Genomic DNA, 23073 nt, shown 5'->3' with positions numbered 1-23073 from the left:
TATTCTGCGCTGTAATACTCCTGGTACGTGTAGTTCTCCCCGTATTCTGCGCTGTAATACTCCTGGTACGTGTAGTTCTCCCCATACTCTGTGCTGTAATACTCCTGGTACATGTAATTTTCCCCGTACTCTGTGCTGTAATACTCGTGGTACGTGTAGTTTTCCCCATACTCTGTGCTGTAATACTCGTGGTACGTGTAGTTTTCCCCATACTCTGCGCTGTAATAGTCCTGGTATGTGTAGTTTTCCCCATACTCTGCGCTGTAATAGTCCTGGTATGTGTAGTTTTCCCCATACTCTGCGCTGTAATACTCCTGGTATGTGTAGTTTTCCCCATACTCTGCGCTGTAATACTCCTGGTACGTGTAGTTTTCCCCATACTCTGCGCTGTAATACTCCTGGTATGTGTAGTTTTCCCCATGCTCTGCGCTGTAATACTCCTGGTACGTGTAGTTTTCCCCATACTCTGTGCTGTAATACTCGTGGTACGTGTAGTTTTCCCCATACTCTGCGCTGTAATACTCCTGGTATGTGTAGTTTTCCCCATACTCTGCGCTGTAATACTCCTGGTATGTGTAGTTTTCCCCATACTCTGCGCTGTAATACTCCTGGTACGTGTAGTTTTCCCTGTACTCTGTGCTGCAATACTCCTGGTACGTGTAGTTCTCCCCGTACTCTGTGCTGTAATACTCCTGGTACGTGTAGTTGTCCCCTTACTATGCGTAATACACCTGCTATCCCAACCAATCTGCTGCTAAGTCTTGCAACAACCCATAAACTAGTTATTGGCCGTTATCTGGTGTTGCAGCTTGCTTGACTAGGAGCTGAGTTGTTGTACCGGAGTCTGCCGGGTGGCAGAGCATCAATATCTGTCCTGGGTGACCTTAACGGGAACCTGTAGCTGCCAAAATTTCTATTTGCCTGCAGATATAGTATTAATATGTAGGTAAATGGCGGCAGGAATAATGGAAGCACTGCTACAGGAAGAAAATAAGGTAGAATTGTCCCTGCATCGGCGCTTCCAGTCATGTGAGCGGCACAGGGAGGTGTTGGTCACTCGCATTTGACAGCCTGCTCGGCACAAAGACGCTTGTGTTAGTACTTTATTTAGGTGTGCATTTGTGTGAGAGAGTGCTTGGTGTAAACTTTTTTGTTTGAAAAGAAAAAGCCAAAAGAAAAAAAGCAGCAACCAGGGAGAAAAAAATGTCAGTGAAAATAAAAGTGGAAAACAGCAGGCACAAGCTCTGAGTGAACTGCGCAACTAATCAAAGCTCGGCGGCTGCTGGATGTGCACACGGAGGTGACGCAAAGGGGGATGGAGGGGTAAGAATGGGAAAGGGGAAGAGGCAGATTGTGGTGGATGAGGACAGATCGGGCAGGGATGAAAACACTTACACTTGTTGTCTTTCCTCTGTCTTGTCGTCTTTTTTTTTTTCTTTTCTTCTATGTTCTTTGTTCCTCTTTATTCAGCAGGAATTGTGGTGTCATAAGTTTCTGTGGCACTGTAAAGGCCCGGTCTCACATAGCGAGATCGCTGCTGAGTCACAAGTTTTGTGACGCAACAGCGACCTCAGTAGCGATCTCGCTATGTGTGACACGTACCAGCGACCAGGCCCCTGCTGTGAGATCGCTGGTCGTGTCAGAATGGCCTGGACCTTTTTTTGGTCGTTGAGGTCCCGCTGACATCGCTGAATCGGTGTGTGTGACACCGATCCAGCGATGTCTTCACTGGTAACCAGGGTAAACATCGGGTTACTAAGCGCAGGGCCGCGCTTAGTAACCCGATGTTTACCCTGGTTACCAGCGTAAATGTAAAAAAAAAACAAACAGTACATACTCACCATCTGATGCCCGTCAGGTCCCTTGCCGTCTGCTTCCTGCTCTGACTGAGATCCGGCCGTACAGTGAGAGCACAGCAGTGACGTCACCGCTGCGCTCTGCTCTCACTGTACGGCGGCACTGTCAGAGCAGGAAGCAGACGGCAAGGGACCTGACGGGCATCAGATGGTGAGTATGTACGGTTTGTTTTTTTTGGTAACCAGGGTAAACATCGGGTTACTAAGCGCGGCCCTGCGCTTAGTAACCCGATGTTTACCCTGGTTACCCGGGTGCTGCAGGGGGACTTCGGCATCGTTGAAGACAGTTTCAACGATGCCGAAGTCGTTCCCCTGATCGTTGGTCGCTGGAGAGAGCGGTCTGTGTGACAGCTCCCCAGCGACCACACAGCGACTTACCAACGATCACGGCCAGGTCGTATCGCTGGTCGTGATCGTTGGTAAATCGCAATGTGAGACGGGGCCTTAAGGCCCAGCACAGAGCAGATCTTGTGTGAACACTCTGCAGAAATCCTCAGCTACTGTGAGGACCTGCAGAGCGGTTACAGACAGGTCACAGAGCAGTTGTTCCGCTGCTGTGCCACCATTGGTGCGATTGATGATATCAATCGCACCAATCAATGCTGGCCCTGGTGACGCTTGCGTTGCCAAGCAACAGCCTAGGATCGGTGCTCTGAGCTCAGATTCTAGGCAGAGCATAGCGTGGCCACACCGTGGCTGTGCCCTGTGATTGGCGCAATCTATGTAATTGTCGTTCTCACCAGAGTGGATTCAGCGATGCCTGGCGTTGTCAGGCAGCAGCCTATGATTGGTGCTCTTTGAGCACCGGTCATAGGCTGGAACATCAGTGTTTCAGGCAATCTGATTGAGAAATGCTGTGATTGGCTGTTTAGAATTGATTTTTTTGTGAGGTAAAAAAAGTAAAAATGTTTTACCTCAAAGATATTTTTATTGGCGATCCCCCGCTGTCCTGTTTGTATACTCTTTTCCTTCTTCCTCTGCCCAGGAGCTGTGATATGATCAGACCATGTTCCTGTACGGTCAGACACAGCCATTACACAGTACACAGCAGGGGCACATGTATAAGATTATCTCAGCACAGGAACATTTTATATAAACACATCCAATTGTGTAAATTATTCTTATTACAAGATCTATTGATTAAAATGTACTTTATTTGTGGGTAAATGCCTTTAACCCCTTTCCGACATCGGGCGTAACCTGTTAAATCAGGGGTGTGGAACCTCAGGCCCCAGGGCCATTTACGGCCCTCAATGACCTTTTATCAGGCCCCCTGAGAAGATTCTCATGGACCGCATTCTTGGGAGGTGTATTTTGATTGCCACCAGCTCATTAATTTCTTCTTGCTCTGTTAGCACACACATGCAGTGATCACTACTGAACATTGAAGGGCCTGGAATGAAAGATTACATCCTGAAACCAGTGCCAGAGTCAGGATGTACTTTGTGGGTGGAATTTGTACGGCCCCCGAAGGATGGTAGAAATTTCCCAATGGCCCTTTGCAGATAAGATTCCCCACCCCTGTGTTAAATGCTGCTGTTAAACTCTGACAGCGGCATTTAACATGCCCTTCCGGCAATGTCGCCGGGAATCTGCCCATCGGTGAACCCCATCACGTGATCACTGGTCACCGATGGGTTGGCATGACAACCCGAGGTCTCCAGCAGACCTCTATGGTTGTCACTGCCCAGATTGCTATGCGCAGTGGGCAGCGCTCATAGCAAGTGAGTAATTCTACATACAGGCAATCTGATCATCGACAGTATGTAGCAGAGCTGATCTTGTTATAGCAGCTTCTAGTCTCCCATGGAGACTATTCGAGCATGCCAAAATTAAAAAAAAAAAAAAAAAAAATAGTTTTAAAAAATATAAAAAAAATCTTAAAGTTCAAATCACCCCCCTTTCGCCCCATTCAAAATAAAACAATAAAAAGACGCAAGCATACACATTTGGTATCGTCGCGTTCAGAATCGCCCAATCTATCAATCAATAAAAATAATAAACCTGATCACTAAACGGCGTGCCGAGAAAAAAAAAGTAAAAACGCCAGAATTACGTTTTTTTGGTTGCCACAACATTGCATTAAAATACAATAACAGGCGATCAAAAGAACGTATCTGCACCAAAATAGTTTCATTAAAAATGTCAGCTAGGCATGCAAAAAATAAGCCCTCAGCCAACTCACTATCACAAAAAAATGGAGACGCTATGGCTATCTGGAAATGGCACATTTTTTTTCTTTATTTTTATTTTTTTAACAAAGTTTGTAATTTTTGTTTTTTTTTTATAAAAAAAAGAACCTATACATGTTTGGTGTCTATGAACTCGTAATGACATGGAGAATCATAATGGCAGGTCAGTTTTAGCATTTAGTGAACATAGTGAAAAAAAGCAAAACAAAAAACTGTGGGATTGCACTTTTTTTGCAATTTCACCGCACTTGGAATTTTTTTTTCCATTTTTGAGTACACGGCATGATAATACCAAGGGTTTCATTCAAAAGTATAATTCGTCCTGCGAAAAACAAACCCTCACATGGCCATTTTAACCAAAAAATAAAGTTATGACCCTGGGAAGAAGGGGAGCCAAAAATGAAAATGCAAAACCAAAAATACCTCTGGTCGTTAAGGGGTTAATCTCTGGAGTCTGTGAAATTGTGAATGCATCTCTGGATGATACTACAAGCTTTTCCAAATTTTTTGCAAGATAATTGAAGTAAAGTTACTAAAGAAAGCATATATCCTTCTATATTATTTCAAAACACTCTTTCGTTAATTCCTTTGTATCTCCGTTCATACTTCACCCACACACACAAATGATACACCATTTGAAAGGTAAACTTGCCTCCTTCAGCAAGAAAATAGCCAAACAAACCTCACATCCACGATGTTATCACAAAATACATTTTAAACATTAATTTTCATAAAACTGCAGGTGGCACCACATTACCCCAAAGCATACTAATACAAAGCTGAAACAAATCCTAACATTTGCAAGGTCCTGACTATCAGACCCCTTCTGATCAGTAAGTAAAATACCATTTTGTTTAATGTTTGGGGATCTCCTTTAGGCTGGAGTCACACACAACTTATAAAAAATCGGTCTGTTTTACACGGAGGAGAATCACAGAAATGTTCCCTCAACAGTGATCCGTATATGTCATCCGTGTGCAGTGCGAGGATGCGATTTTCTCGTGCGTAAGCATCCAGATGACATCCGCATGATGAGATTGTATCAGAGCAAAATGGACATATAATGGAACCATGGGCTCAAATATTCATGAAAACATATATATACATACATACATACATACATACATACATACATACATACATACCTACATACATACATACATACATACGATCAGTGATTTTCAACCTTTTTTGAGCCGCGGCACGTTTTTTATACTTAAAAAATCCCGAGGCACACCACCAACCAAAATGGCACAAAATGGTGCGTCCAGGTTTGAGATGAAAGTCTGCAGTCATTCTATGTGACTGCAGGCTTCTGAATTCTCACAGCGCAAGCACTGCACACTTTCAGGATTCTCCCTTGCCGGTGGCCAGAGTGGACGGTCATGACAGCACAAGTATGTGATTTGGATACTTCTGGTCACATTCTAACTAGACGTGTCCGGCCTCAGTCAATTCATTTTCATTGAATTAGGCCACACATGTCTAGTCAGCACGTGACCGCATGTATGTAAATCACCAACATCAGAGAATTATGATAGCAGTGTGCACTGTGAGAATTCAGAAGTCTGCAGTCACATAGTATGACTGCAGACTCATCACAACCTTGGACATCCCCTTTAATGTTCCTAACAAATAAAAATGAGAATTAGTATCACAAAAAAAACACATTTACATCCAGGTACCTGATAGATGACGTTGTTTGTGGAGTCGCCTCTTTCTTTTCATCTTCACCTTGTCCAGATGCCATGATGACTCTTCTCATCCACCGGCAGAGCTCGTTTCTGCAGAATTCCATCTTCTCCTGTCTTCTGCAGCACATCCCGACACAACACCCTTAAAGATAGCAGTGTTATTATAATGCTCCGGAATAACAATATCTGCCCTAGGCTGAGCCTCTGAGTAAATAATTGCCCCTCACTTTATTCCCAGCACATAATATGACCCTCACTGTCCCTCTTATGGTACATGCCATCCACACTACCCTCTCTCTCTTTTCCATACTTCACACTGCCTTCTCATACGGTGTCCCTCATAGAGAGCCCAGTCTCTCTACTGTGCCCCTTCATTACACTCCTCCTACTTGGCATACTGTCTCCTCCTGGCTGTTACCCTCACACTACTCAGTATCTATTATGTGTCCACTCACACTTTCATCCCCCCATACTGTCTGCACACATTTCTAATAGCCTCCTCCTGTACATCCCCCCCCCTGCTAACATACCCCTTTGCTCTCTCCATATTTCCTCCTCACACATTCCCCCCTCACACATTCCCCCGACTCCCCATACTGTCCTCACACATCCCATCACCGTTGCTCCCAGTACTGTCAGCACACATTTTTCCCCTCGCTACTGTGTCCACCCCCATCTCCCCACTCACCCCCACTGAATATATCCACTGCCCTTCCGATAGAATAAATCCATCCCCTTCCACAGAATAAATGCACCCTGCCCCACACATGCTAAATAAATTCCAGCCCCCCCCCCCCCACGTACACACTGAATAAATCCCCCACACACACTGAATAAATCCCCCCACACACTGAATAAATCCCCCCACACACTGAATAAATCCCCCCACACACTTAATAAATCCCCCCACATACTCCCCATAAACCCACCCCACGCTGAATCTTCGGTGTCTTCAGCTCCACAGCACAGGAGCACTTACCACCAAGTCTCTTCTTTCTCCTGCGCGCCGGATAGTGACGTCAGCAGCGTGATCACATGACTTGATCACGCTGCTGGCGTCGCTCTGACCCGGCAGTCAGAGCCTCAATTGTACTCGCAGCTGGTAGATGTCTGCGAGTACAATTGATCTCCGGGAGCCGGCGCGCTGCAGCTTCTCTGTGCCGGCTGTCAGCTTGACAGTCGGCACAGAGAACAGCTGACTCCCGTTCCCCGCGGCACACCCGACCATGTGTCGCGGCACACTAGTTGAAAAACACTGCATTAGATGGTGGCCCGATTCTAACGCATCGGGTATTCTGGAATATGTATGTAGTTTATTTATGAAGATTTCAGAATAATGCAATGAATACACAGAATTCGTCCGGATGCAACCAATTAGCGAAACGTGGTTCAAATCCCGCGCCAATTCGCGGCCGGAGTGCGCCTGTCGCTGATTGTTCGCGGCCGGCCACGTAGTGTATAACACAGCCCACGTAGTGTATAACACAGCAGCGGCAATAACACGTGATGTAGCGCTGACCGCTACATCATCTCCGGTCATTGCCGAAATGCATTATTGCGACCGGAGCGGCGCGCGAGGAGCGGGAAAGGCCTGGGCTGGATCCGGGGGCCGTCGGAGGGTGAGTAGATAATGATTTTTTTTTTATTATTATTATTTTTAACATTATAGGTTTTTACTATTGATGCTGCATAGGTAGCATCAATAGTAAAAAGTTGGTCACACAGAGGGTTAATGGCAGCGTTAACGGACTGCCTTAACCGCGTTAGGCCGCAGTGTAAGGCAGACCTTTTAACGCTATGTGGGCGCTGACTTGGGGGAGGGGGCACTGACTGCAGGGGAGTAGGGAGCGGCCATTTTGCGGCCGGACTGTGCCAGTCAGCATCGCGGGATTTCCATGACAGACAGAAAACGGAAGTGACCCTTAGACAATTATATATATACTAGATTGTGGCCCGATTCTAACGCATAGGGTATTCTAGAATATGCATGTCCCCGTAGTATATGGACAATGATGATTCCAGAATTCGCGGCAGACTGTGCCCGTCGCTGATTGGTCGAGGCAACCTTTATGACATCGTCGCCATGGCAACCATTATGACATCTACGTCGATACTGTGCCCGTCGCTGTTTGGTCGAGGCCCAGGCGGCCTCGACCAATCAGAGACGCGGGATTTCCATTATGACATCATCGTCGCCATGCTGTGCCCGCCGCTGATTGGTCGCGGCCTCGACCAATCACAGACGCGGGATTTTCAGGACAGACAGAAAAACCATTAGACAATTATATATATATAGATATATATACTACCGTATTTTCCAGCGTATAAGACGACCCCCCAACTTTTCCAGTTAAAATTATAAAATCTTCTTAAAAGTCGGGGGTCTTCTTATACACCGTATGTCGTCTTATAGGGCCGGTGAATATGTGCCTTTTGGGAAGGGGGGGAGTGGTCCTGATGACAGCGAGGGGGCGTCTCACAGGAAAGTGAGTATCCCCCATTACCTGATCGTAGCGCTGCAGCGTCGGGTCTCTGCTGGGAGCGGCGGCTGCTGTGCTGTGGGGCGGCGGCTCCTCTTCTGCAGTGTGGGGCCTCTGTGCTGTGGGGCGGCGTATCTTCATGCAGTCGGGGCTCCTCCGGCATCTCGTTAAAGCCCGGAGGCCCCGCTGGCAGCTCCATCGGTGTAATGCGGTGGCCTCCGGAAAAATGGCCGCTGCTCAGATTCAGATCTCATCCCGAGATCTCGGGAGACGAGATCTGAATCTGAGCAGCGGCCATTTTCCCGGAGGCAGCTCAATAGGTGTTATGCGGTGGCCTCCGGGAAAATGGCCGCTGGGGGCGGCGCATGCTCAGACTCAGATCTCGTCCCGAGATCTCGGGACACGAGATCTGAATCTGAGCAGCGGCCATTTTCCCGGAGGCAGCTCAATAGGTGTTATGCGGTGGCCTCCGGGAAAATGGCCGCTGGGGGCGGCGCATGCTCAGACTCAGATCTCGTCCCGAGATCTCGGGACACGAGATCTGAATCTGAGCAGCGGCCATTTTCCCGGAGGCAGCTCAATAGGTGTTATGCGGTGGCCTCCGGGAAAATGGCCGCTGGGGGCGGCGCATGCTCAGACTCAGATCTCGTCCCGAGATCTCGGGACACGAGATCTGAATCTGAGCAGCGGCCATTTTCCCGGAGGCCACCGCATTGCACCGATTGAGCTGCCGGCGGGGCCTCCGGGCTTTAACGAGATGCCGGAGGAGCCCCGGCTGCATGAAGATACGCCGCCGCCCCACAGCACAGAGGCCCCACACTGCAGAAGAGGAGCCGCCGCCGCTCCACAGCACAGCCGCCGCCGCTCCACAGCACAGCCGCCGCCGCTCCACAGCACAGAGACCCCACGCTGCAGCGCTACGATCAGTTAATGGGGGATAGTCCTGTGAGACGCCCCCTCGTCGTCATCAGGACAACTCACAACCCCCCACCCACCATATACACCGGCGTACAAGGCGATACCCGGCGTATAAGACGACCCCCGACTTTTAAGAAGATTTTCAGGGGTTAAAAAGTCGTCTTATACGCCGGAAAATACGGTAGATGGTGGCCCGATTCTAACGCATCGGGTATTCTAGAATATGCATGTCCACGTAGTGTATTGCCCAGACACGTAGTATATAACATTGCCCACGCAGTATATAGCAGCCACGTAATATATAGCACAGCCCACGCAGTACACAGCCCACATAGTATATAGCACTGCCTATGTAGTATATAGCAGCCACGCGGTATGTAACAGCCCACATAGTATACAGCAGTGCGGGCACCATATCCCTGTTAAAAAAATAATTAAAATAAAAAATAGTTATATACTCACCCCCGGGATCCACCGAAGATCCGCCGAGCCGCTCGTGCCGGCCGCCATCTTCCGTTCCCAGGATGCATTGCAAAATTATCCAGATGACTTAGCGGTCTCGCGAGACCGCTAAGGGTACCGTCACACAGTACCATTTTAATCGCTACGACGGCACGATCCGTGACGTCGCAGCGATCGTATGATTATCGCTCCAGCGTCGTAGACTGCGGTCACACGTTGCAATCACGGCGCTGGAGCGATGCCGAAGTCCCCGGTAACCAGGGTAAACATCGGGTAACTAAGCGCAGGGCCGCGCTTAGTAACCCGATGTTTACCCTGGTTACCAGCGTAAACGTAAAAAAACCAAACAGTACATACTTACATTCCGGTGTCTGTCCCCCGGCGTTCTGCTTCTCTCCACTGTGTAAGCGCCATAGCCGGAAAGCACAGCGGTGACGTCAGACGTCACCGCTGTGCTCGCTTTCTGGCTGGCAGACGCTCACACAGTGCAGAGAAGCTGAGACGCCGGGGACAGACACCGGAATGTAAGTATGTACTGTTTGGTTTTTTTACGTTTACGCTGGTAACCAGGGTAAACATCGGGTTACTAAGCGCGGCCCTGCGCTTAGTTACCCGATGTTTACCCTGGTTACAAGCGAACACATCGCTGGATCGCTGTCACACACAACGATCCAGCGATGTCAGCGGGTGATCAAGCGACGAAAGAAAGTTCCATACGATCTGCTACGACGTACGATTCTCAGCAGGATCCCTGATCGCTGCTGCGTGTCAGACACTGCGATATCGTAACGATATCGCTAGAACGTCATGAATCGTACCGTCGTAGCGATCAAAATTGCTCTGTGTGACAGTACCCTAAGTCTTCTGGGTAATTTCGCAATGCTTCTCCGGGAACGGAAGATGGCGGCCGGCGCGAGCCGCTCGGCGGACAACGGAGGGTGAGTATAGCAGGTTTTTTTGGTTTTTTTAATTATTTTTAACATTACGTTTTTTTACTATTGATGCCACATAGGCAGCATCAATAGTAAAAAATTGGGGACACACAGGGTTAATAGCAGCGGTTACGGAGTGCGTTACCCGCGGCATTACGCGGTCTGTTAACGCCGGCATTAACCCTGTGTGAGTGGTGACCGGAGGGGAGTATTAAGACGCCGGGCACTACTGACTGCGGGGAGTAAGGAGCGGCCATTTTCTTCCAGACTGTGCCCGTTGCTGATTGGTCGCAGCAAAACGGCCATGACCAATCAGCGACTTGGAATTCCATGACGACAGAGGCTGCGGCCAATGAATATCCGTGACAGACAGACAGAAAGACGGAAGTGAACCTTAGACAATTATATAGTAGATATATATGTCAGTGAGACACATACCTCTGTGTTCATCATCTCATTAAATACATTTACATTTGACCAGCTTGATTTTCCTGAAATTGCCTGCGCCCCCGAAAACCAATGTGCGAAGATTTCGCACGGGCCAGCTAGCTGTTAAATATCAACTATTTCCTGAACTGGATATGCACCTTAACCCCTTAATGACCGGAGCTTTTTTCGGTTTTGCGTTTTCGTTTAATTTTAAAAAATGTGCCATTTCCAGATAGCCATAGCGTCTCCATTTTTCGTGATCGGGGTTGGGTCAGGGCTTATTTTTTGCTTGCCGAGTTGACGTTTTTAATGATACCATTTTGGTGCAGATATGATCTTTTGATCGCCCATTATTGCATTTTAATGCAAAGTCGTCGCAACCAAAAAAAGGTAATTATGGCTTTTTTACTTTTTTTTTTTCTTTTCTCGGTACGCTGTTTAGCGATCAGGTTAATTATTTTTCTTTATTGATCGGGCGATTCTGAACGCGGCGATACCAAATACGTGTATGTTTGATTTTTTTTAATTTTATTTTGAATGGGGCGAAAGGGGGGTGATTTGAACTTTTATATTTTTTTTTCATGTTTTTAAAAACATTGTTACTTTTGCCATGCTTCAATAGCCTCCATGGGAGGCTAGAAGCTGGCACAACTCGATTGCCTCTGCTACATAGAGGCGATGCTCATATCGCCTCTATGTAGTAAAATTACAGCATTGCTATGAGCGCTGGTCACAGGGTGGCGCTCACAGCAATCTGGCATCAACAACCATAGAGGTTTCAAGCTTGTCATGCCGACGCATCGGTGAGCCCCGATCACGTGACGGGGGTCACCGGTGTGCGTATTTCCAGCCAGAAGCGCTTGTTAAATGCTGCTGTCAGTTTGACAGTGGCATTTAACTAGTTAATAGTTGCAGGCGGATCGCTATTCCACCCGGGCCTATTACGGGCACATGTCAGCTGTTAAGGAAAAGGGGTTAAGGAAAACCTAAACTGTAACTTTTTTTTTTCTTGACTTTTGGTTAAGCTGAATAGCTTAGAATCTTAAAACAGTTTATTATTCTGCAACTATGTTCTATATCATCAGATGTTGTCTTCTTTCTGTCACTAATGGAATTTTTCTTTTGTTTTAACATTCTAGAGCGTTTCAGACGAGGATTCCTCAAAAGAATCAACTGATACAAGGTAAAGATTCCAAAATTGTTTCCCAACAGCTTGGATAACTCTATCTTGGTTAAAGGGAACCTGTCAATAGTTTTCATATATCAACTAAAACTGTCACCTTATTCAGCGTCTGTGCTGCATTCCATAAATGCTTATACACTGCTCAAAAAAATAAAGGGAGCTCTAAAGCAACAGAATATAACTCCAAGTAAATGAAACTTCTGTGAAATCAAACTGTCCATTATGGAAGCAACACTGTTTGACAATCAATTTCACATGCTGTTGTGCAAATGGAATAGACAACAGATGGAAATTATTGGCAATAATCAAGACACACTCAATAAAGGAGTGGTTCTGCAGGTGGGGACCACAGACCACATCTCAGTACCAATGCTTTCTGGCTGATGTTTTGGTCACTTTTGAATGTTGGTTGTGCTTTCACACTCGTGGTAGCATGAGATGGACTTTATAGCCCACACAAGTGGCTCAGGTAGTGGAGCTCATCCAGGAAGGCACATCAATGTGAGCTGTGGCAAGAAGGTTTGCGATGTCTGTCAGCGTAGAGTCCAGAGGCGCTACCAGGAGACAGGCCAGTACACCAGGAGACGTGGAGGGGGATGTAGGAGGGCAGCAACCCAGCAGCAGGACCGCTACCTCAGCCTTTGTGCAAGGAGGAACAGGAGGAGCACTGCCAGAGCTCTGCAAAATGACCTCCAGCAGGTCACAAATGTGCATGTGTCTGCACAATCGGTTAGAAACCGACTCCATGAGGATGGTCTGAGTGCCCGACGTCCACAGATGGGCGTTGTGCTCACAGCCCAACACCGTGCAGGATGCTTGGCATTTGCCACAGAACACCAGGATTGACAAATTCGCCACTGGCGAACTGTGCTCTTCACAGATGAAAGCAGGATCACACTGAGCACATGTGACACGTGACAGTGTCTGGAGATGCCGTTGAGAGCGAACTGCTGCCTGCAACATCTTTCAGCATGACCGGTTTGGCAGTGAGTCAGTAATTGTGTGTGGTGGCATTTCTTTGGAGGGCCTCACAACCCTTCATGTGCTCGCCAGAGGTAGTCTGACTGCCATTAAGTACCGAGATAAGATCCTCAGACCCCTTGTGAGATCATATGCTGGTGCAGTTGGCCCTGGGTTCCTCCTAATGCAGGACAATGACAGACCTCATGTGGCTGGAGTGTCAGCAGTTCCTGCAAGATGAAGGCATTGAAGCTATGGACTGGCCCGACCGTTCCCCAGACCTGAATCCGATTGAACACATCTGGGACATCATGTCTCGCACCACGTCAATGTTGCACCACAGACTGTCCAGGAGTTGGCGGATGCTTCACTCCATGTCTGGAGAAGATCCCTTAGGACACCATCCGCCGCCTCATCAGGAGCATGCCCAGGCATTGTAGGGAGATCATACAGGCATGTGGAGGCCACACACACTACTGAGCATCATTTCCTTGTCTTGAGGCATTTCCACTGAAGTTGGATCAGCCTGTAACTTCATTTTCCGCTTTGATTTTGAGCATCATTCCAATGCCTTACCTCCGTGGGATATTAGTTCTGATTTACGTTGGTCATTTTTTGGTTTTATTGTTCTCAACACATTCCGTTATGTAATGAGTAAAGATTTACAACTGGAATATTTCATTCAGTGGTATCTAGGAAGTGGGATTTTAGTGTTCCTTTTATTTTTTTGAGCAGTGTATATCCCTCTGTATATCACCCAAAAACCTTTTTAAGTTCTCCCACTCTGTATGTTATTTCGGTCAGTCTGGACCGATCGGCGTGGTTTCGGGCCTCTTCATTGCTCCACCCGGTTGCTGTTCGCCATCCTCCTTCTTTAATTGATATGGATGATGCGTCACATTGCCGGGTGAATGTTTTGAGCTACTGTGGGAGCATGCGCACTTATGTTTTCAGCTCTGCCCAAAGTAGGGCACAGCATAGTGCACAGGCATGAGCCATAATTTCTGTGCACAGGCATAATATTTTGCCCGGCAATGTGGATGACGCAAGGCGTCATCCACGTCCACTAAAGAAGGACGATGGCGAGCAGCAGCCTGAAGGAGGGATGAAGAGGCCTGAAACTACACTTACCCATTGGACTGGACAGACTGTATTACTGTACAGCGCGGGCGAATTTAAAAAGGATTTTTAGGGGCATACAGGGGGTTATATAAACATTTGTGGAATGCAGCCTAGTCGCTGAATAAGATGATCGTTTTAGTTTGTGACAAAACTGGTGACCGGTTCCCTTTAAACTATTACCCTGCGCAACAAATTTCGGGGAAGTTCTTGGGCCCTGAGTAAAATTTATTGTATCTTATAGATTTTGATATGCTGAACACGAATATGTGCTCCAAAAGTCTGTATTACGTAAGGTTTTTAACCCCTTCATGACCAGAGCTTTTTTCAAAAAATAATTTTTTCGCTCCCCTTCTTTCCAGAGCCATAACTTTTTTTATTTTTCCGTCAATATGGCCGTGTGAGGGCCCCGTAATTCTGGAGTTTTTTTTTTTTTTTATCGCTACGCCGTTTAGCAATCATGTTAATCCTTTTTTGTTGTTGATGGATTGAAAAATTCTGAATGTGGCGATACCAAATATGTGTATGTTTGATTTTTTTTGTTTGTTTGTTTTATTTTGATTGGGGAGAAAGGGGGGTGGTTTGAACTTTTTTTTTTTTAATTTTTATATATACATTTTTAAACACTTTATAATATTCTGTTTTCATTTATTTTTATGTTTCGTCTCCTTTCTCAAAAACTTTACGTGATAGGAAAAATCTGAAGTCATTTCTGAAATCAGCATGAAAACTATCAGCAACACTCAAAATTGTCCGAGGGACAAAACCTTTTTAACAGTGTTATCATTTATAAAAAAAAAAATAGATTTTGTTGCAGTTACATAAAATGTATGCTATCGCGGTGATAATTTTTAACTACTTTCAATCCTCAAACTTTATGCAATTTACTCCTCTTGATTAGTCACATAGTTTAGGCTGAATCCATGTCTTTGTACCATTCATAGTAAAGCGAGATTTTCTTGCCTCAATTTTTATCTACAAACTGGCTTCATGGCTTTAGTGCAGACAGAATGACTATTCCCAGAGCAGCACTGACTAAAACAGCAACAATTGGAGGTCCTCTTTGATAACTGCTCAGCGTCTCATTTCTGTTTCTAGGAATGCCATTTGACGCCGTCCAAGCTAAAGGTTTTCTTCCAGAGGGCAAGATGTTCACTCTCCAGACTGGCATCCATTCCCTGAGGTGTCCCTTACCTTTCCTTGTCTGCTTCTGCATGAAAGTTTTGACCTTGATTGGTTGCTGCCATTGAGGCCATTCCTTGTTGCTTGGTTCTGGACCTGCTCCCTGCAGCTCAATCCCTCCTGCAATAGACCATATTTTCTCTAGTCACCTTCCACGACGGCATATGGAGGTTGTCTCTTTGCCCTAATGGGGAACAGGAAACACAGAGAGGTTAAAAGGACCTCCCACCTCCCACTTGCCAGTGTCTTTCCTGTTCCCCTTTGGGACAGGGAGAGGTTTTTTCCGTATGCTGTAGTGGCCGGCGGCTACAGTGTGTTTTCTTATGCGGGTTTTTACCTGCTTAGCCGGGCAGCTGGTGTCGCTCTGTGCCTCCCCCTTTTTTTGCTGCTCCCGTCGTCCTGATGCCAGGTTCCTCGGGACCCCTTCCAGGCCTTCCTGCGCCCCCGTGAGGGTAAAGCAGGCCTGGATCCCCAGCCGGGATCCTCCTTGAGCTTCCCGGCTTCTTCCCCTCCATGCGGCTCGGCTCGGCGTCCGGAAGTGACGTCAGCGATCGCGCGCGTCACTTCCGGTTTTTTTGTATGTTCCCTGAAGCCGGTACTTCCGGGTTTCGCCGGCCGGCGTGTTCGGAGCAATGGCGTCCCACACATGGATACCGGAGGGGGAGGGGGAGATTCGGCCGCTGGAGGCAGGTGCTGGGAGTGCTCTCCATAAAAGCCTGCTGAACCACCACTGAGGTAAGACCAAAAAATCCTTCAGTATGGACGGTTCTTCATGCCCTGCGTCTGCAGAGCCCAGCGCTCCCCCTGCTACTGTGAGTACGCAGGGACGGGATCCGGGAGGTAGTTCCCTTAGGGGGTTTAGCTCCTCACTCCTCTCTCCCTCTTTATTTCAGGGAGAAAGGTCTACCCCCAAAGCTAACTATAGGAAGAAGTGCCCGGTCTGTGCTGCTAAATTCCCTCCTAACTGGGATAAAAAGCTCTGTCAGCCATGCACTGACAAGATAATTAAAGCGGAGCAACCATCACTACTAGATGAGATTCGCTCTCTTGTTAAACAGGAGGTACAATCTTCCTTGGCAGCTTTCACACCTCCACCTCCACCTCCGCCACCACACTCCCCAGCTAAGAAGAGGAAGATACAGGTCATTGAATCAGATTCTGATTCAGACCACTCTCAAACTTCATCTGTTGGCTGGGAAGATCCTGCATCCCCTAAGGCTGAGGTCAGGAAATACCTCTTTTCCTCAGAATATATCGAGGACTTAGTCTCTGCTGTACGTAACACGATGGGACTTGAAGAGGAACCTGTACCGCAGTCCATACAGGATCATATGTTTGGTGGGCTTAGATCGGAGAAAAAGACAGGGTTCCCCGTTCATGCTAATGTGGTTAACATGATTGAGCAGGAATGGGAACTCCCTGAAAAGCGCCTTAGCATGTCTTCAGAGATGAAACATAGATTTCCTCTAGAGGGTGAATTTGTCAAACTCGACATTCCCAAAGTTGATGTGCAAGTGGCCAGAGTCGCCAAAAAAACGGCACTCCCCTTTGAGGACTCTTCGCAATTGAGAGATCCTATGGACAGGAAGATTGAGAGTCTCCTGAAGAAGTCTTGGGAGTCCTCTACATCTGTCCTTAAGGCTAATATCGCCTCTACCTGCGTAGCCAGGGCCCTCTCCTGCTGGCTAGAAAAACTAGAGTCTCACATATCGCAGGGCACCCCTAGAGGTGAAATGTTGGATTCACTTCCTATATTGCTTAGAGCTACTGGGTTCCTGGCGGACGCCTCTCTGGAATCCGTTAGAGTCGCTGCCAGATCTCTAGTACTCTCCAACTCTGCCAGACGGGCTCTCTGGCTCAAGCTATGGAGTGGTGATATCACCTCTAAAGCTAAATTGTGCGCCATCCCATTTAAAGGAGACTATGTGTTTGGCCCAGCATTAGACGATATTCTTGACAAAGCAACTGACAAGAAAAAAGCACTCCCGGAGCAAAAACAACCGAAAAAACGTTTTTTTCGTGCCCCAATGTCGCAGCCCTCTCAACCGAGAGGTAAAGGCAAAACCGGCAGGTGGAGCTATGCAAAAGGAAGAGGGAAAAATATTTTCGTCCCTCAACAACAGCAGCAGCAGCAGTCATCCCAACAGGATAAACAATGACTCCGACCCGGTGGGGGGAAGACTCTCAAAATATGTGGATCAGTGGGAAAACATCACCAAATCCCACTGGGTCCTCAATGTTATCAAACAGGGCCTTTTGATCGAGTTAATTTCTCCCCCCCCTCAGGGTCTAAAGATTACTTCCCTCCCGGCAAGACATCACAATTTGTTAACATTGGGTCTCAAAAATCTTCTGAGATCAAACGTGATCTTCCCGGTTCCTCAGTCGGAACAGGGTCTAGGACATTATTCCCGTTTATTTCTGGTACCCAAACCATCAGGGGAAGTTCGGATTATTATAAATTTAAAGGGTCTGAATCAATACGTGAAATATCGAAGATTCAAGATGGAGTCTGTAAAATCAGCCATCCCTTTAATAAGTCAACACTCCTTTATGGCGACTATAGATCTAAAGGATGCATATTTCCACATTCCTATCCACCCGAGACACAGAAAATATCTCAGGTTTGCGATACAGGGAAATCACCAGGTGGAGCACTATCAGTTCGGAGTCCTCCCATTCGGCATTTCATCAGCCCCGAGGGTGTTCTCCAAAGTGATGGCAGAGGCAGTGTCCTTTATCCGGAGACAAGGGGTTTCTGTGGTGCCCTATTTGGACGATCTGCTGATAGTAGCTCCCACCGAGGCAACCCTAATATCCCATGTGTCAGCTACATTAGAGATATTGAAGTCTCTGGGTTGGATTCCGAACATGAAGAAATCTCAGCTTCAACCCTCAAAAACCAGGAAGTTTTTAGGAGTAGTTCTGGACTCGATAAAACAAATGTCCTTTCTTCCAGACGATCACAGACTACCATTAGTAGTAAAGATCAGGAAATACAAGGAGATGAGATCCCCTACGCTCCGAGAGGGAATGTCGCTGTTAGGCTCCATGACAGCATGCATTCAGTCGGTGGCTTGGGCTCAAGCCCACTCAAGAGTTCTCCAAACCCATGTCTTAGACAATTGGGATGGTCGTCCCAGCTCACTGACGAAAAGGATTCGCACACCAGGGCGGGTGAAAGCATCCTTAACATGGTGGATGAGATCGAGAAATCTTCTCAGAGGTGTGAGTTGGGTTCAGTCCCCGATAACTACAATCAAGACAGATGCCAGCAAGAGGGGCTGGGGAGCCGTGATAAATCAGGTTCCTTATCAGGGTCTTTGGGACCAAACAATCAGAGGGAGATCTTCGAATTTCCGGGAACTCAAAGCGGTGGAAGAAGCTCTCTTGGCAGCAGATCGTCAGATTTCTGGCCAACATGTTCTGATACACTCAGACAACATGACCACGGTGGCTCACATCAAACACCAGGGCAGTACAAAATTCGCCAGCCTAAAGAGGGTCTCTGCTCGAATTTTTGCCTGGGCCGAAAATCACTTGCTTTCTCTGACGGCAACTCACCTGCAAGGTACTGCCAATATTCAGGCAGATTATCTGAGCCGGCGAGACATCCACCCGGGCGAATGGAGTCTGGATCCTCAAACGTTCAATCTTTTAATAAGCAGGTGGGGTCTCCCGGATGTCGACCTCTTTGCCTCCCATCAAAATGCAAAAGTCGAAACATTTTTTTCCCTGAATCCAACAGGCAATCCCAGAGCAGTGGATGCTCTAGTTCAAGATTGGCATTTTCATCTAGCCTACGCATTCCCACCAATCCCAATCCTTGCAAAAGTGCTGCGGAAAATTCGGATGGAAGGGACTCCAACTATCCTGATTGCTCCTTTTTGGCCCAAAAGAAGTTGGTTCAACTTAATCATCCAACTACAAGTAGACGGGCCAGTTATGTTACCTATAAAAGACAATCTCCTCTCTCAGGGGCCAGTTCTTCACTCGGACCCTCAGAAATGGAATTTAGCGGCGTGGTTTCTGAAGCCCAGGTATTGAAAGCAAAAGGGTTATCAATCCCTGTCATAGCCACCTTACAAAAATCCAGGAAGCCAGTAACAAACGCTATTTACAATAAAATCTGGAAAAAGTTTTCATCTTTTTGCCTACCTATTCTTCCAGACCCTCTCAGGCCGGATGTACCTAGGATATTAGATTTCCTACAGAAAGGCTTGGAAATGGGCCTGAAACCTAGTACTCTGAAGGTCCAAATTTCTGCGCTCAGTTCTATGTTCGATCAAGATCTAGCAGGCCATCGCTGGATCAAAAGATTCATGACCTCAGCAATCAGAATAAACCCTAGGCAACAAATCATAGTTCCTCCATGGGATCTTAACATCGTACTTCAAGGTCTTACGGGTCCACCCTTTGAACCTTTGTCCTCCTGTTCCCCACAAAATCTTGCTTACAAAACCGTTTTTTTGGTAGCTATAACTTCAGCCAGAAGAGTGGGTGAATTACAGGCCTTATCGATAAGAGAACCTTATTTACTGGTTAGAGATGACTCAATAGTACTCCGTCTGGATCCTTCTTTCCTTCCAAAAGTGGTCTCTGAATTCCATCGTTCTCAAGAGATCGTTCTGCCTACCTTTTGCAACAAGCCTGCAAACTCAGAGGAAAGGAGATTTAACACTCTGGACGTTCGTCGTATCCTGCTTCATTACCTGGATCAAACTCAAGATCTTAGAATTGATCATAACCTTTTTGTCCATACTTCAGGGCAAAATAAAGGGAAGAAGGTAGCTAAAAATACCATTGCTACATGGATTAAAAAAGCCATAACAGAATCCTACCTTGCTCAAAATAAAATACCTCCGGTAGGGATCAAGGCCCACTCAACTAGATCTACGTCAGTTTCTTGGGCAGAAAGAGCAGGCGCATCTCCGGAGCAGATCTGCAGGGCAGCTACGTGGTCCTCACTCCATACCTTCTCTAAACATTATAGATTGGATGTATTATCCAATAAGGATCTGGTCTTCGGCCTCAAGGTTCTTCAGGCCGTTGTCCCTCCCTAGTGCTAAATTAGTTGGTATTCCTCCATATGCCGTCGTGGAAGGTGACTAGAGAAAATAGAATTATTCTTACCGTTAATTCGGTTTCTAGGAACCTTCCACGACGGCACTAATTCCCTCCCTCTATATATTCCTGGATTAATTCTGGGACTCAGAAGGTAAACCGGTGCTATGGTCTCAGTTGTAAGTCACTGGCAAGTGGGAGGTGGGAGGTCCTTTTAACCTCTCTGTGTTTCCTGTTCCCCATTAGGGCAAAGAGACAACCTCCATATGCCGTCGTGGAAGGTTCCTAGAAACCGAATTAACGGTAAGAATAATTCTATTTTTGGTGGATTGTCCGTTTTTCCTTCCCCCTAGTGTCAGTCAGTCTCCAATGTGGTGATGGGTCTAATCATTGGCAGGTCGTGACAACGAACGCCAATCTGCTCAGTTGGGGAACAGTCTCCAAAATGTACACTCTCCTCTATGGAAAAATAATTTAGCCATTTGTTCTTTCAACGTTCTGGAGCTTAGGGCCCTTCGTCTGTCCCTTCTCCTTTGTCAGATCCACCTGTTGTGCCTGCCAGGCTGGATCCAGACCACTAATTTTACCAACATGCCACACATCAGCCATCAGGATGGAATATTGTCTAGCTTTGGCAGAGTTCTCATAGAATCTTGTCTGCTAGAATTCTTCATTTTGCTTTATCTCTGCTGTCCATTGGTGTGGACAACTGGCCCGTGAAGCAAAGCATTCTGCGGGAAAATGATCTTGGTCACTAGATGTCTTCCATCAGATATGTATTCAGTTCAGCATGCCAGATGTCGACATGATGAAGTCCAAACTGAACCACAGTGTTTGAATTCATGTCTAGGTCCCAAGGCCTTCTGATCGCTTCCAATGCTTTGATTATGCTATGGGCTCCGATCTGGTTTCCTTTTCTGTTCCTTCCTCTGCACTTCTTTCCTATATTGCTCAAGAAGATCATGTCTGAAGGGGTTCCTATTTTCCCTGTGGCCCTACATTGATTCAGAAGATCCCAGTACACAAAAGTAATCAACTCCCTTGCAGGCGCTCTGAGACTATTGGATCATCAAGATCTATATTCCCCAGAGTCCTCTCTTCCACTTGAATTCATTGTTGGTCACTTTATTGGCATAGCTGTTGATGCAGCAGTTATGAAGTTTTCTGGCTTCTCGATCACTTAAATCCAGAATATGATTGGAGCGTGAAAACCTTCCTTGTCACACATTGTACTAAAAAACCTACTATTTTGTTGATTATTCCATGCCACACCTTTTTGTTCTCTTTCCTAGTCCCCCTCATTTTCTTGTAGTTGGATCTGGAGTCTGGCTTGGCTTTAGTTCCTTTGAGCCAGCTTCTTACCCTGCCTATACCTTTTTAAAAAGGATCTTGCTTTCAGACATTCTCAAATTGCGGCTTTCCTTCAGGGTGTGGCTCACTCTGTTCCTCATTTCCAGAAACCTTGGCTCTATGGGATCTAAGCGTGGACCTTGACGCCGTACACTGCTCTCCATTTGAGCCATCCGGGACTTTTCCCTGCTTTCTCACACCTTCCAGGAGTGCATGTTTTTTTTTTTTTTTTTTCCTGGTTTCATTTACTTCCCATAAACAAGTTGCCACTTGGCAGCTTTCCCTTGTCACTCTGTTCCTTGGCCTTCAGCAGGATAAGGTAGTCTTACATTCAGTATTTTCTTTTCTAACTGAGGTAGCTTCTTTTTTTACACCTTTAATAAAGATATTGTTCTACATTCATTCTGGTCCTATTACCTTTCATCCGGCTGAATGATCGTTACACAAGTTGTACCTGAGCATACCAGTGCATCATTACCTCTCGGTGACTAACTCATTCAGATGTCCTGACTGTTCTAATAGGCCCTCGCAGAGGTCTCTCTGCCTGTAAGGGTATTATCCCTCACTGGACACGTTCAGCCTTTCTGTAACATGATGGTGGTTAAAGCACGCTCCACCAGAAAAGTGGAAACGTCCTGAGCTTTTCGCCATATTGGCCTTATATTCTGCACCTCTGTAAGACTGTGGCTTGGTCCTCCATCCACACTTTCTCAAATTTTTACAAAGTTCATTGCTTTGCTTGAGCTGACAGGAGTCTGTGTAGGAAGGTGTTAGGTTTATTTGGCCAGGTTATGGGCCGGAGGGACCTGCTTTACCATCCTCTTAACTTTTTGTTCTGACATTCTTGTTTTTCCCAACCCTTGGACTATTTTAGCATGTCACATAATCTCCTGTGTCCTCCAGTGAGGCTTCCGAGAAAAGAGGATTTTTATACTTGCCATAAAACGTTTCTCTTAGGTTTCATTGTGAGATACTGCACGCACCCCTTTAAACTCTTTTTATTGAAAGATTCCATTGGATAAAAGTTACCAAAATATAATGTCATAGTATAAGGTCAGAATGATTCAAACATTTACCATTATCCATTCAATACAATAATATGAACGTAACATCACACTCTCAATAATAGCGTGAACAAATAAAGAATAGCAAACCGATTGTAGTATAGTGTATTAGGACAAGTTCCGTTATGAAGCATTGCACTCTCAACTAAATTAGCTGGTTTCTTATAAAAATTCAGAACACGTATCAA

General features: G+C 46.5%; 1 protein-coding gene across 2 annotated transcripts in view; it reads left to right on the top strand.

Annotated features, from left to right (window-relative positions):
- The window catches only part of BUB1 (BUB1 mitotic checkpoint serine/threonine kinase), a 365871-nt gene that overhangs the window by 2266 nt on the left and 340532 nt on the right, over positions 1–23073 (top strand). For both annotated transcript variants that reach the window (XM_077283132.1, XM_077283131.1), the window contains exon 2: positions 12103–12146. In XM_077283132.1, the coding sequence (XP_077139247.1) occupies positions 12103–12146 (44 nt within the window). The remainder of the gene's footprint in view (positions 1–12102; positions 12147–23073) is intronic.

Source organism: Ranitomeya variabilis, chromosome 2 (assembly GCF_051348905.1).
Source record: "Ranitomeya variabilis isolate aRanVar5 chromosome 2, aRanVar5.hap1, whole genome shotgun sequence".
In the NCBI taxonomy this organism is placed as follows: Eukaryota; Metazoa; Chordata; class Amphibia; order Anura; family Dendrobatidae; genus Ranitomeya; species Ranitomeya variabilis.
The sequence above is the reverse complement of the archived record's forward strand: the minus strand, read 5'-3'. Positions and strand labels throughout refer to the sequence as shown.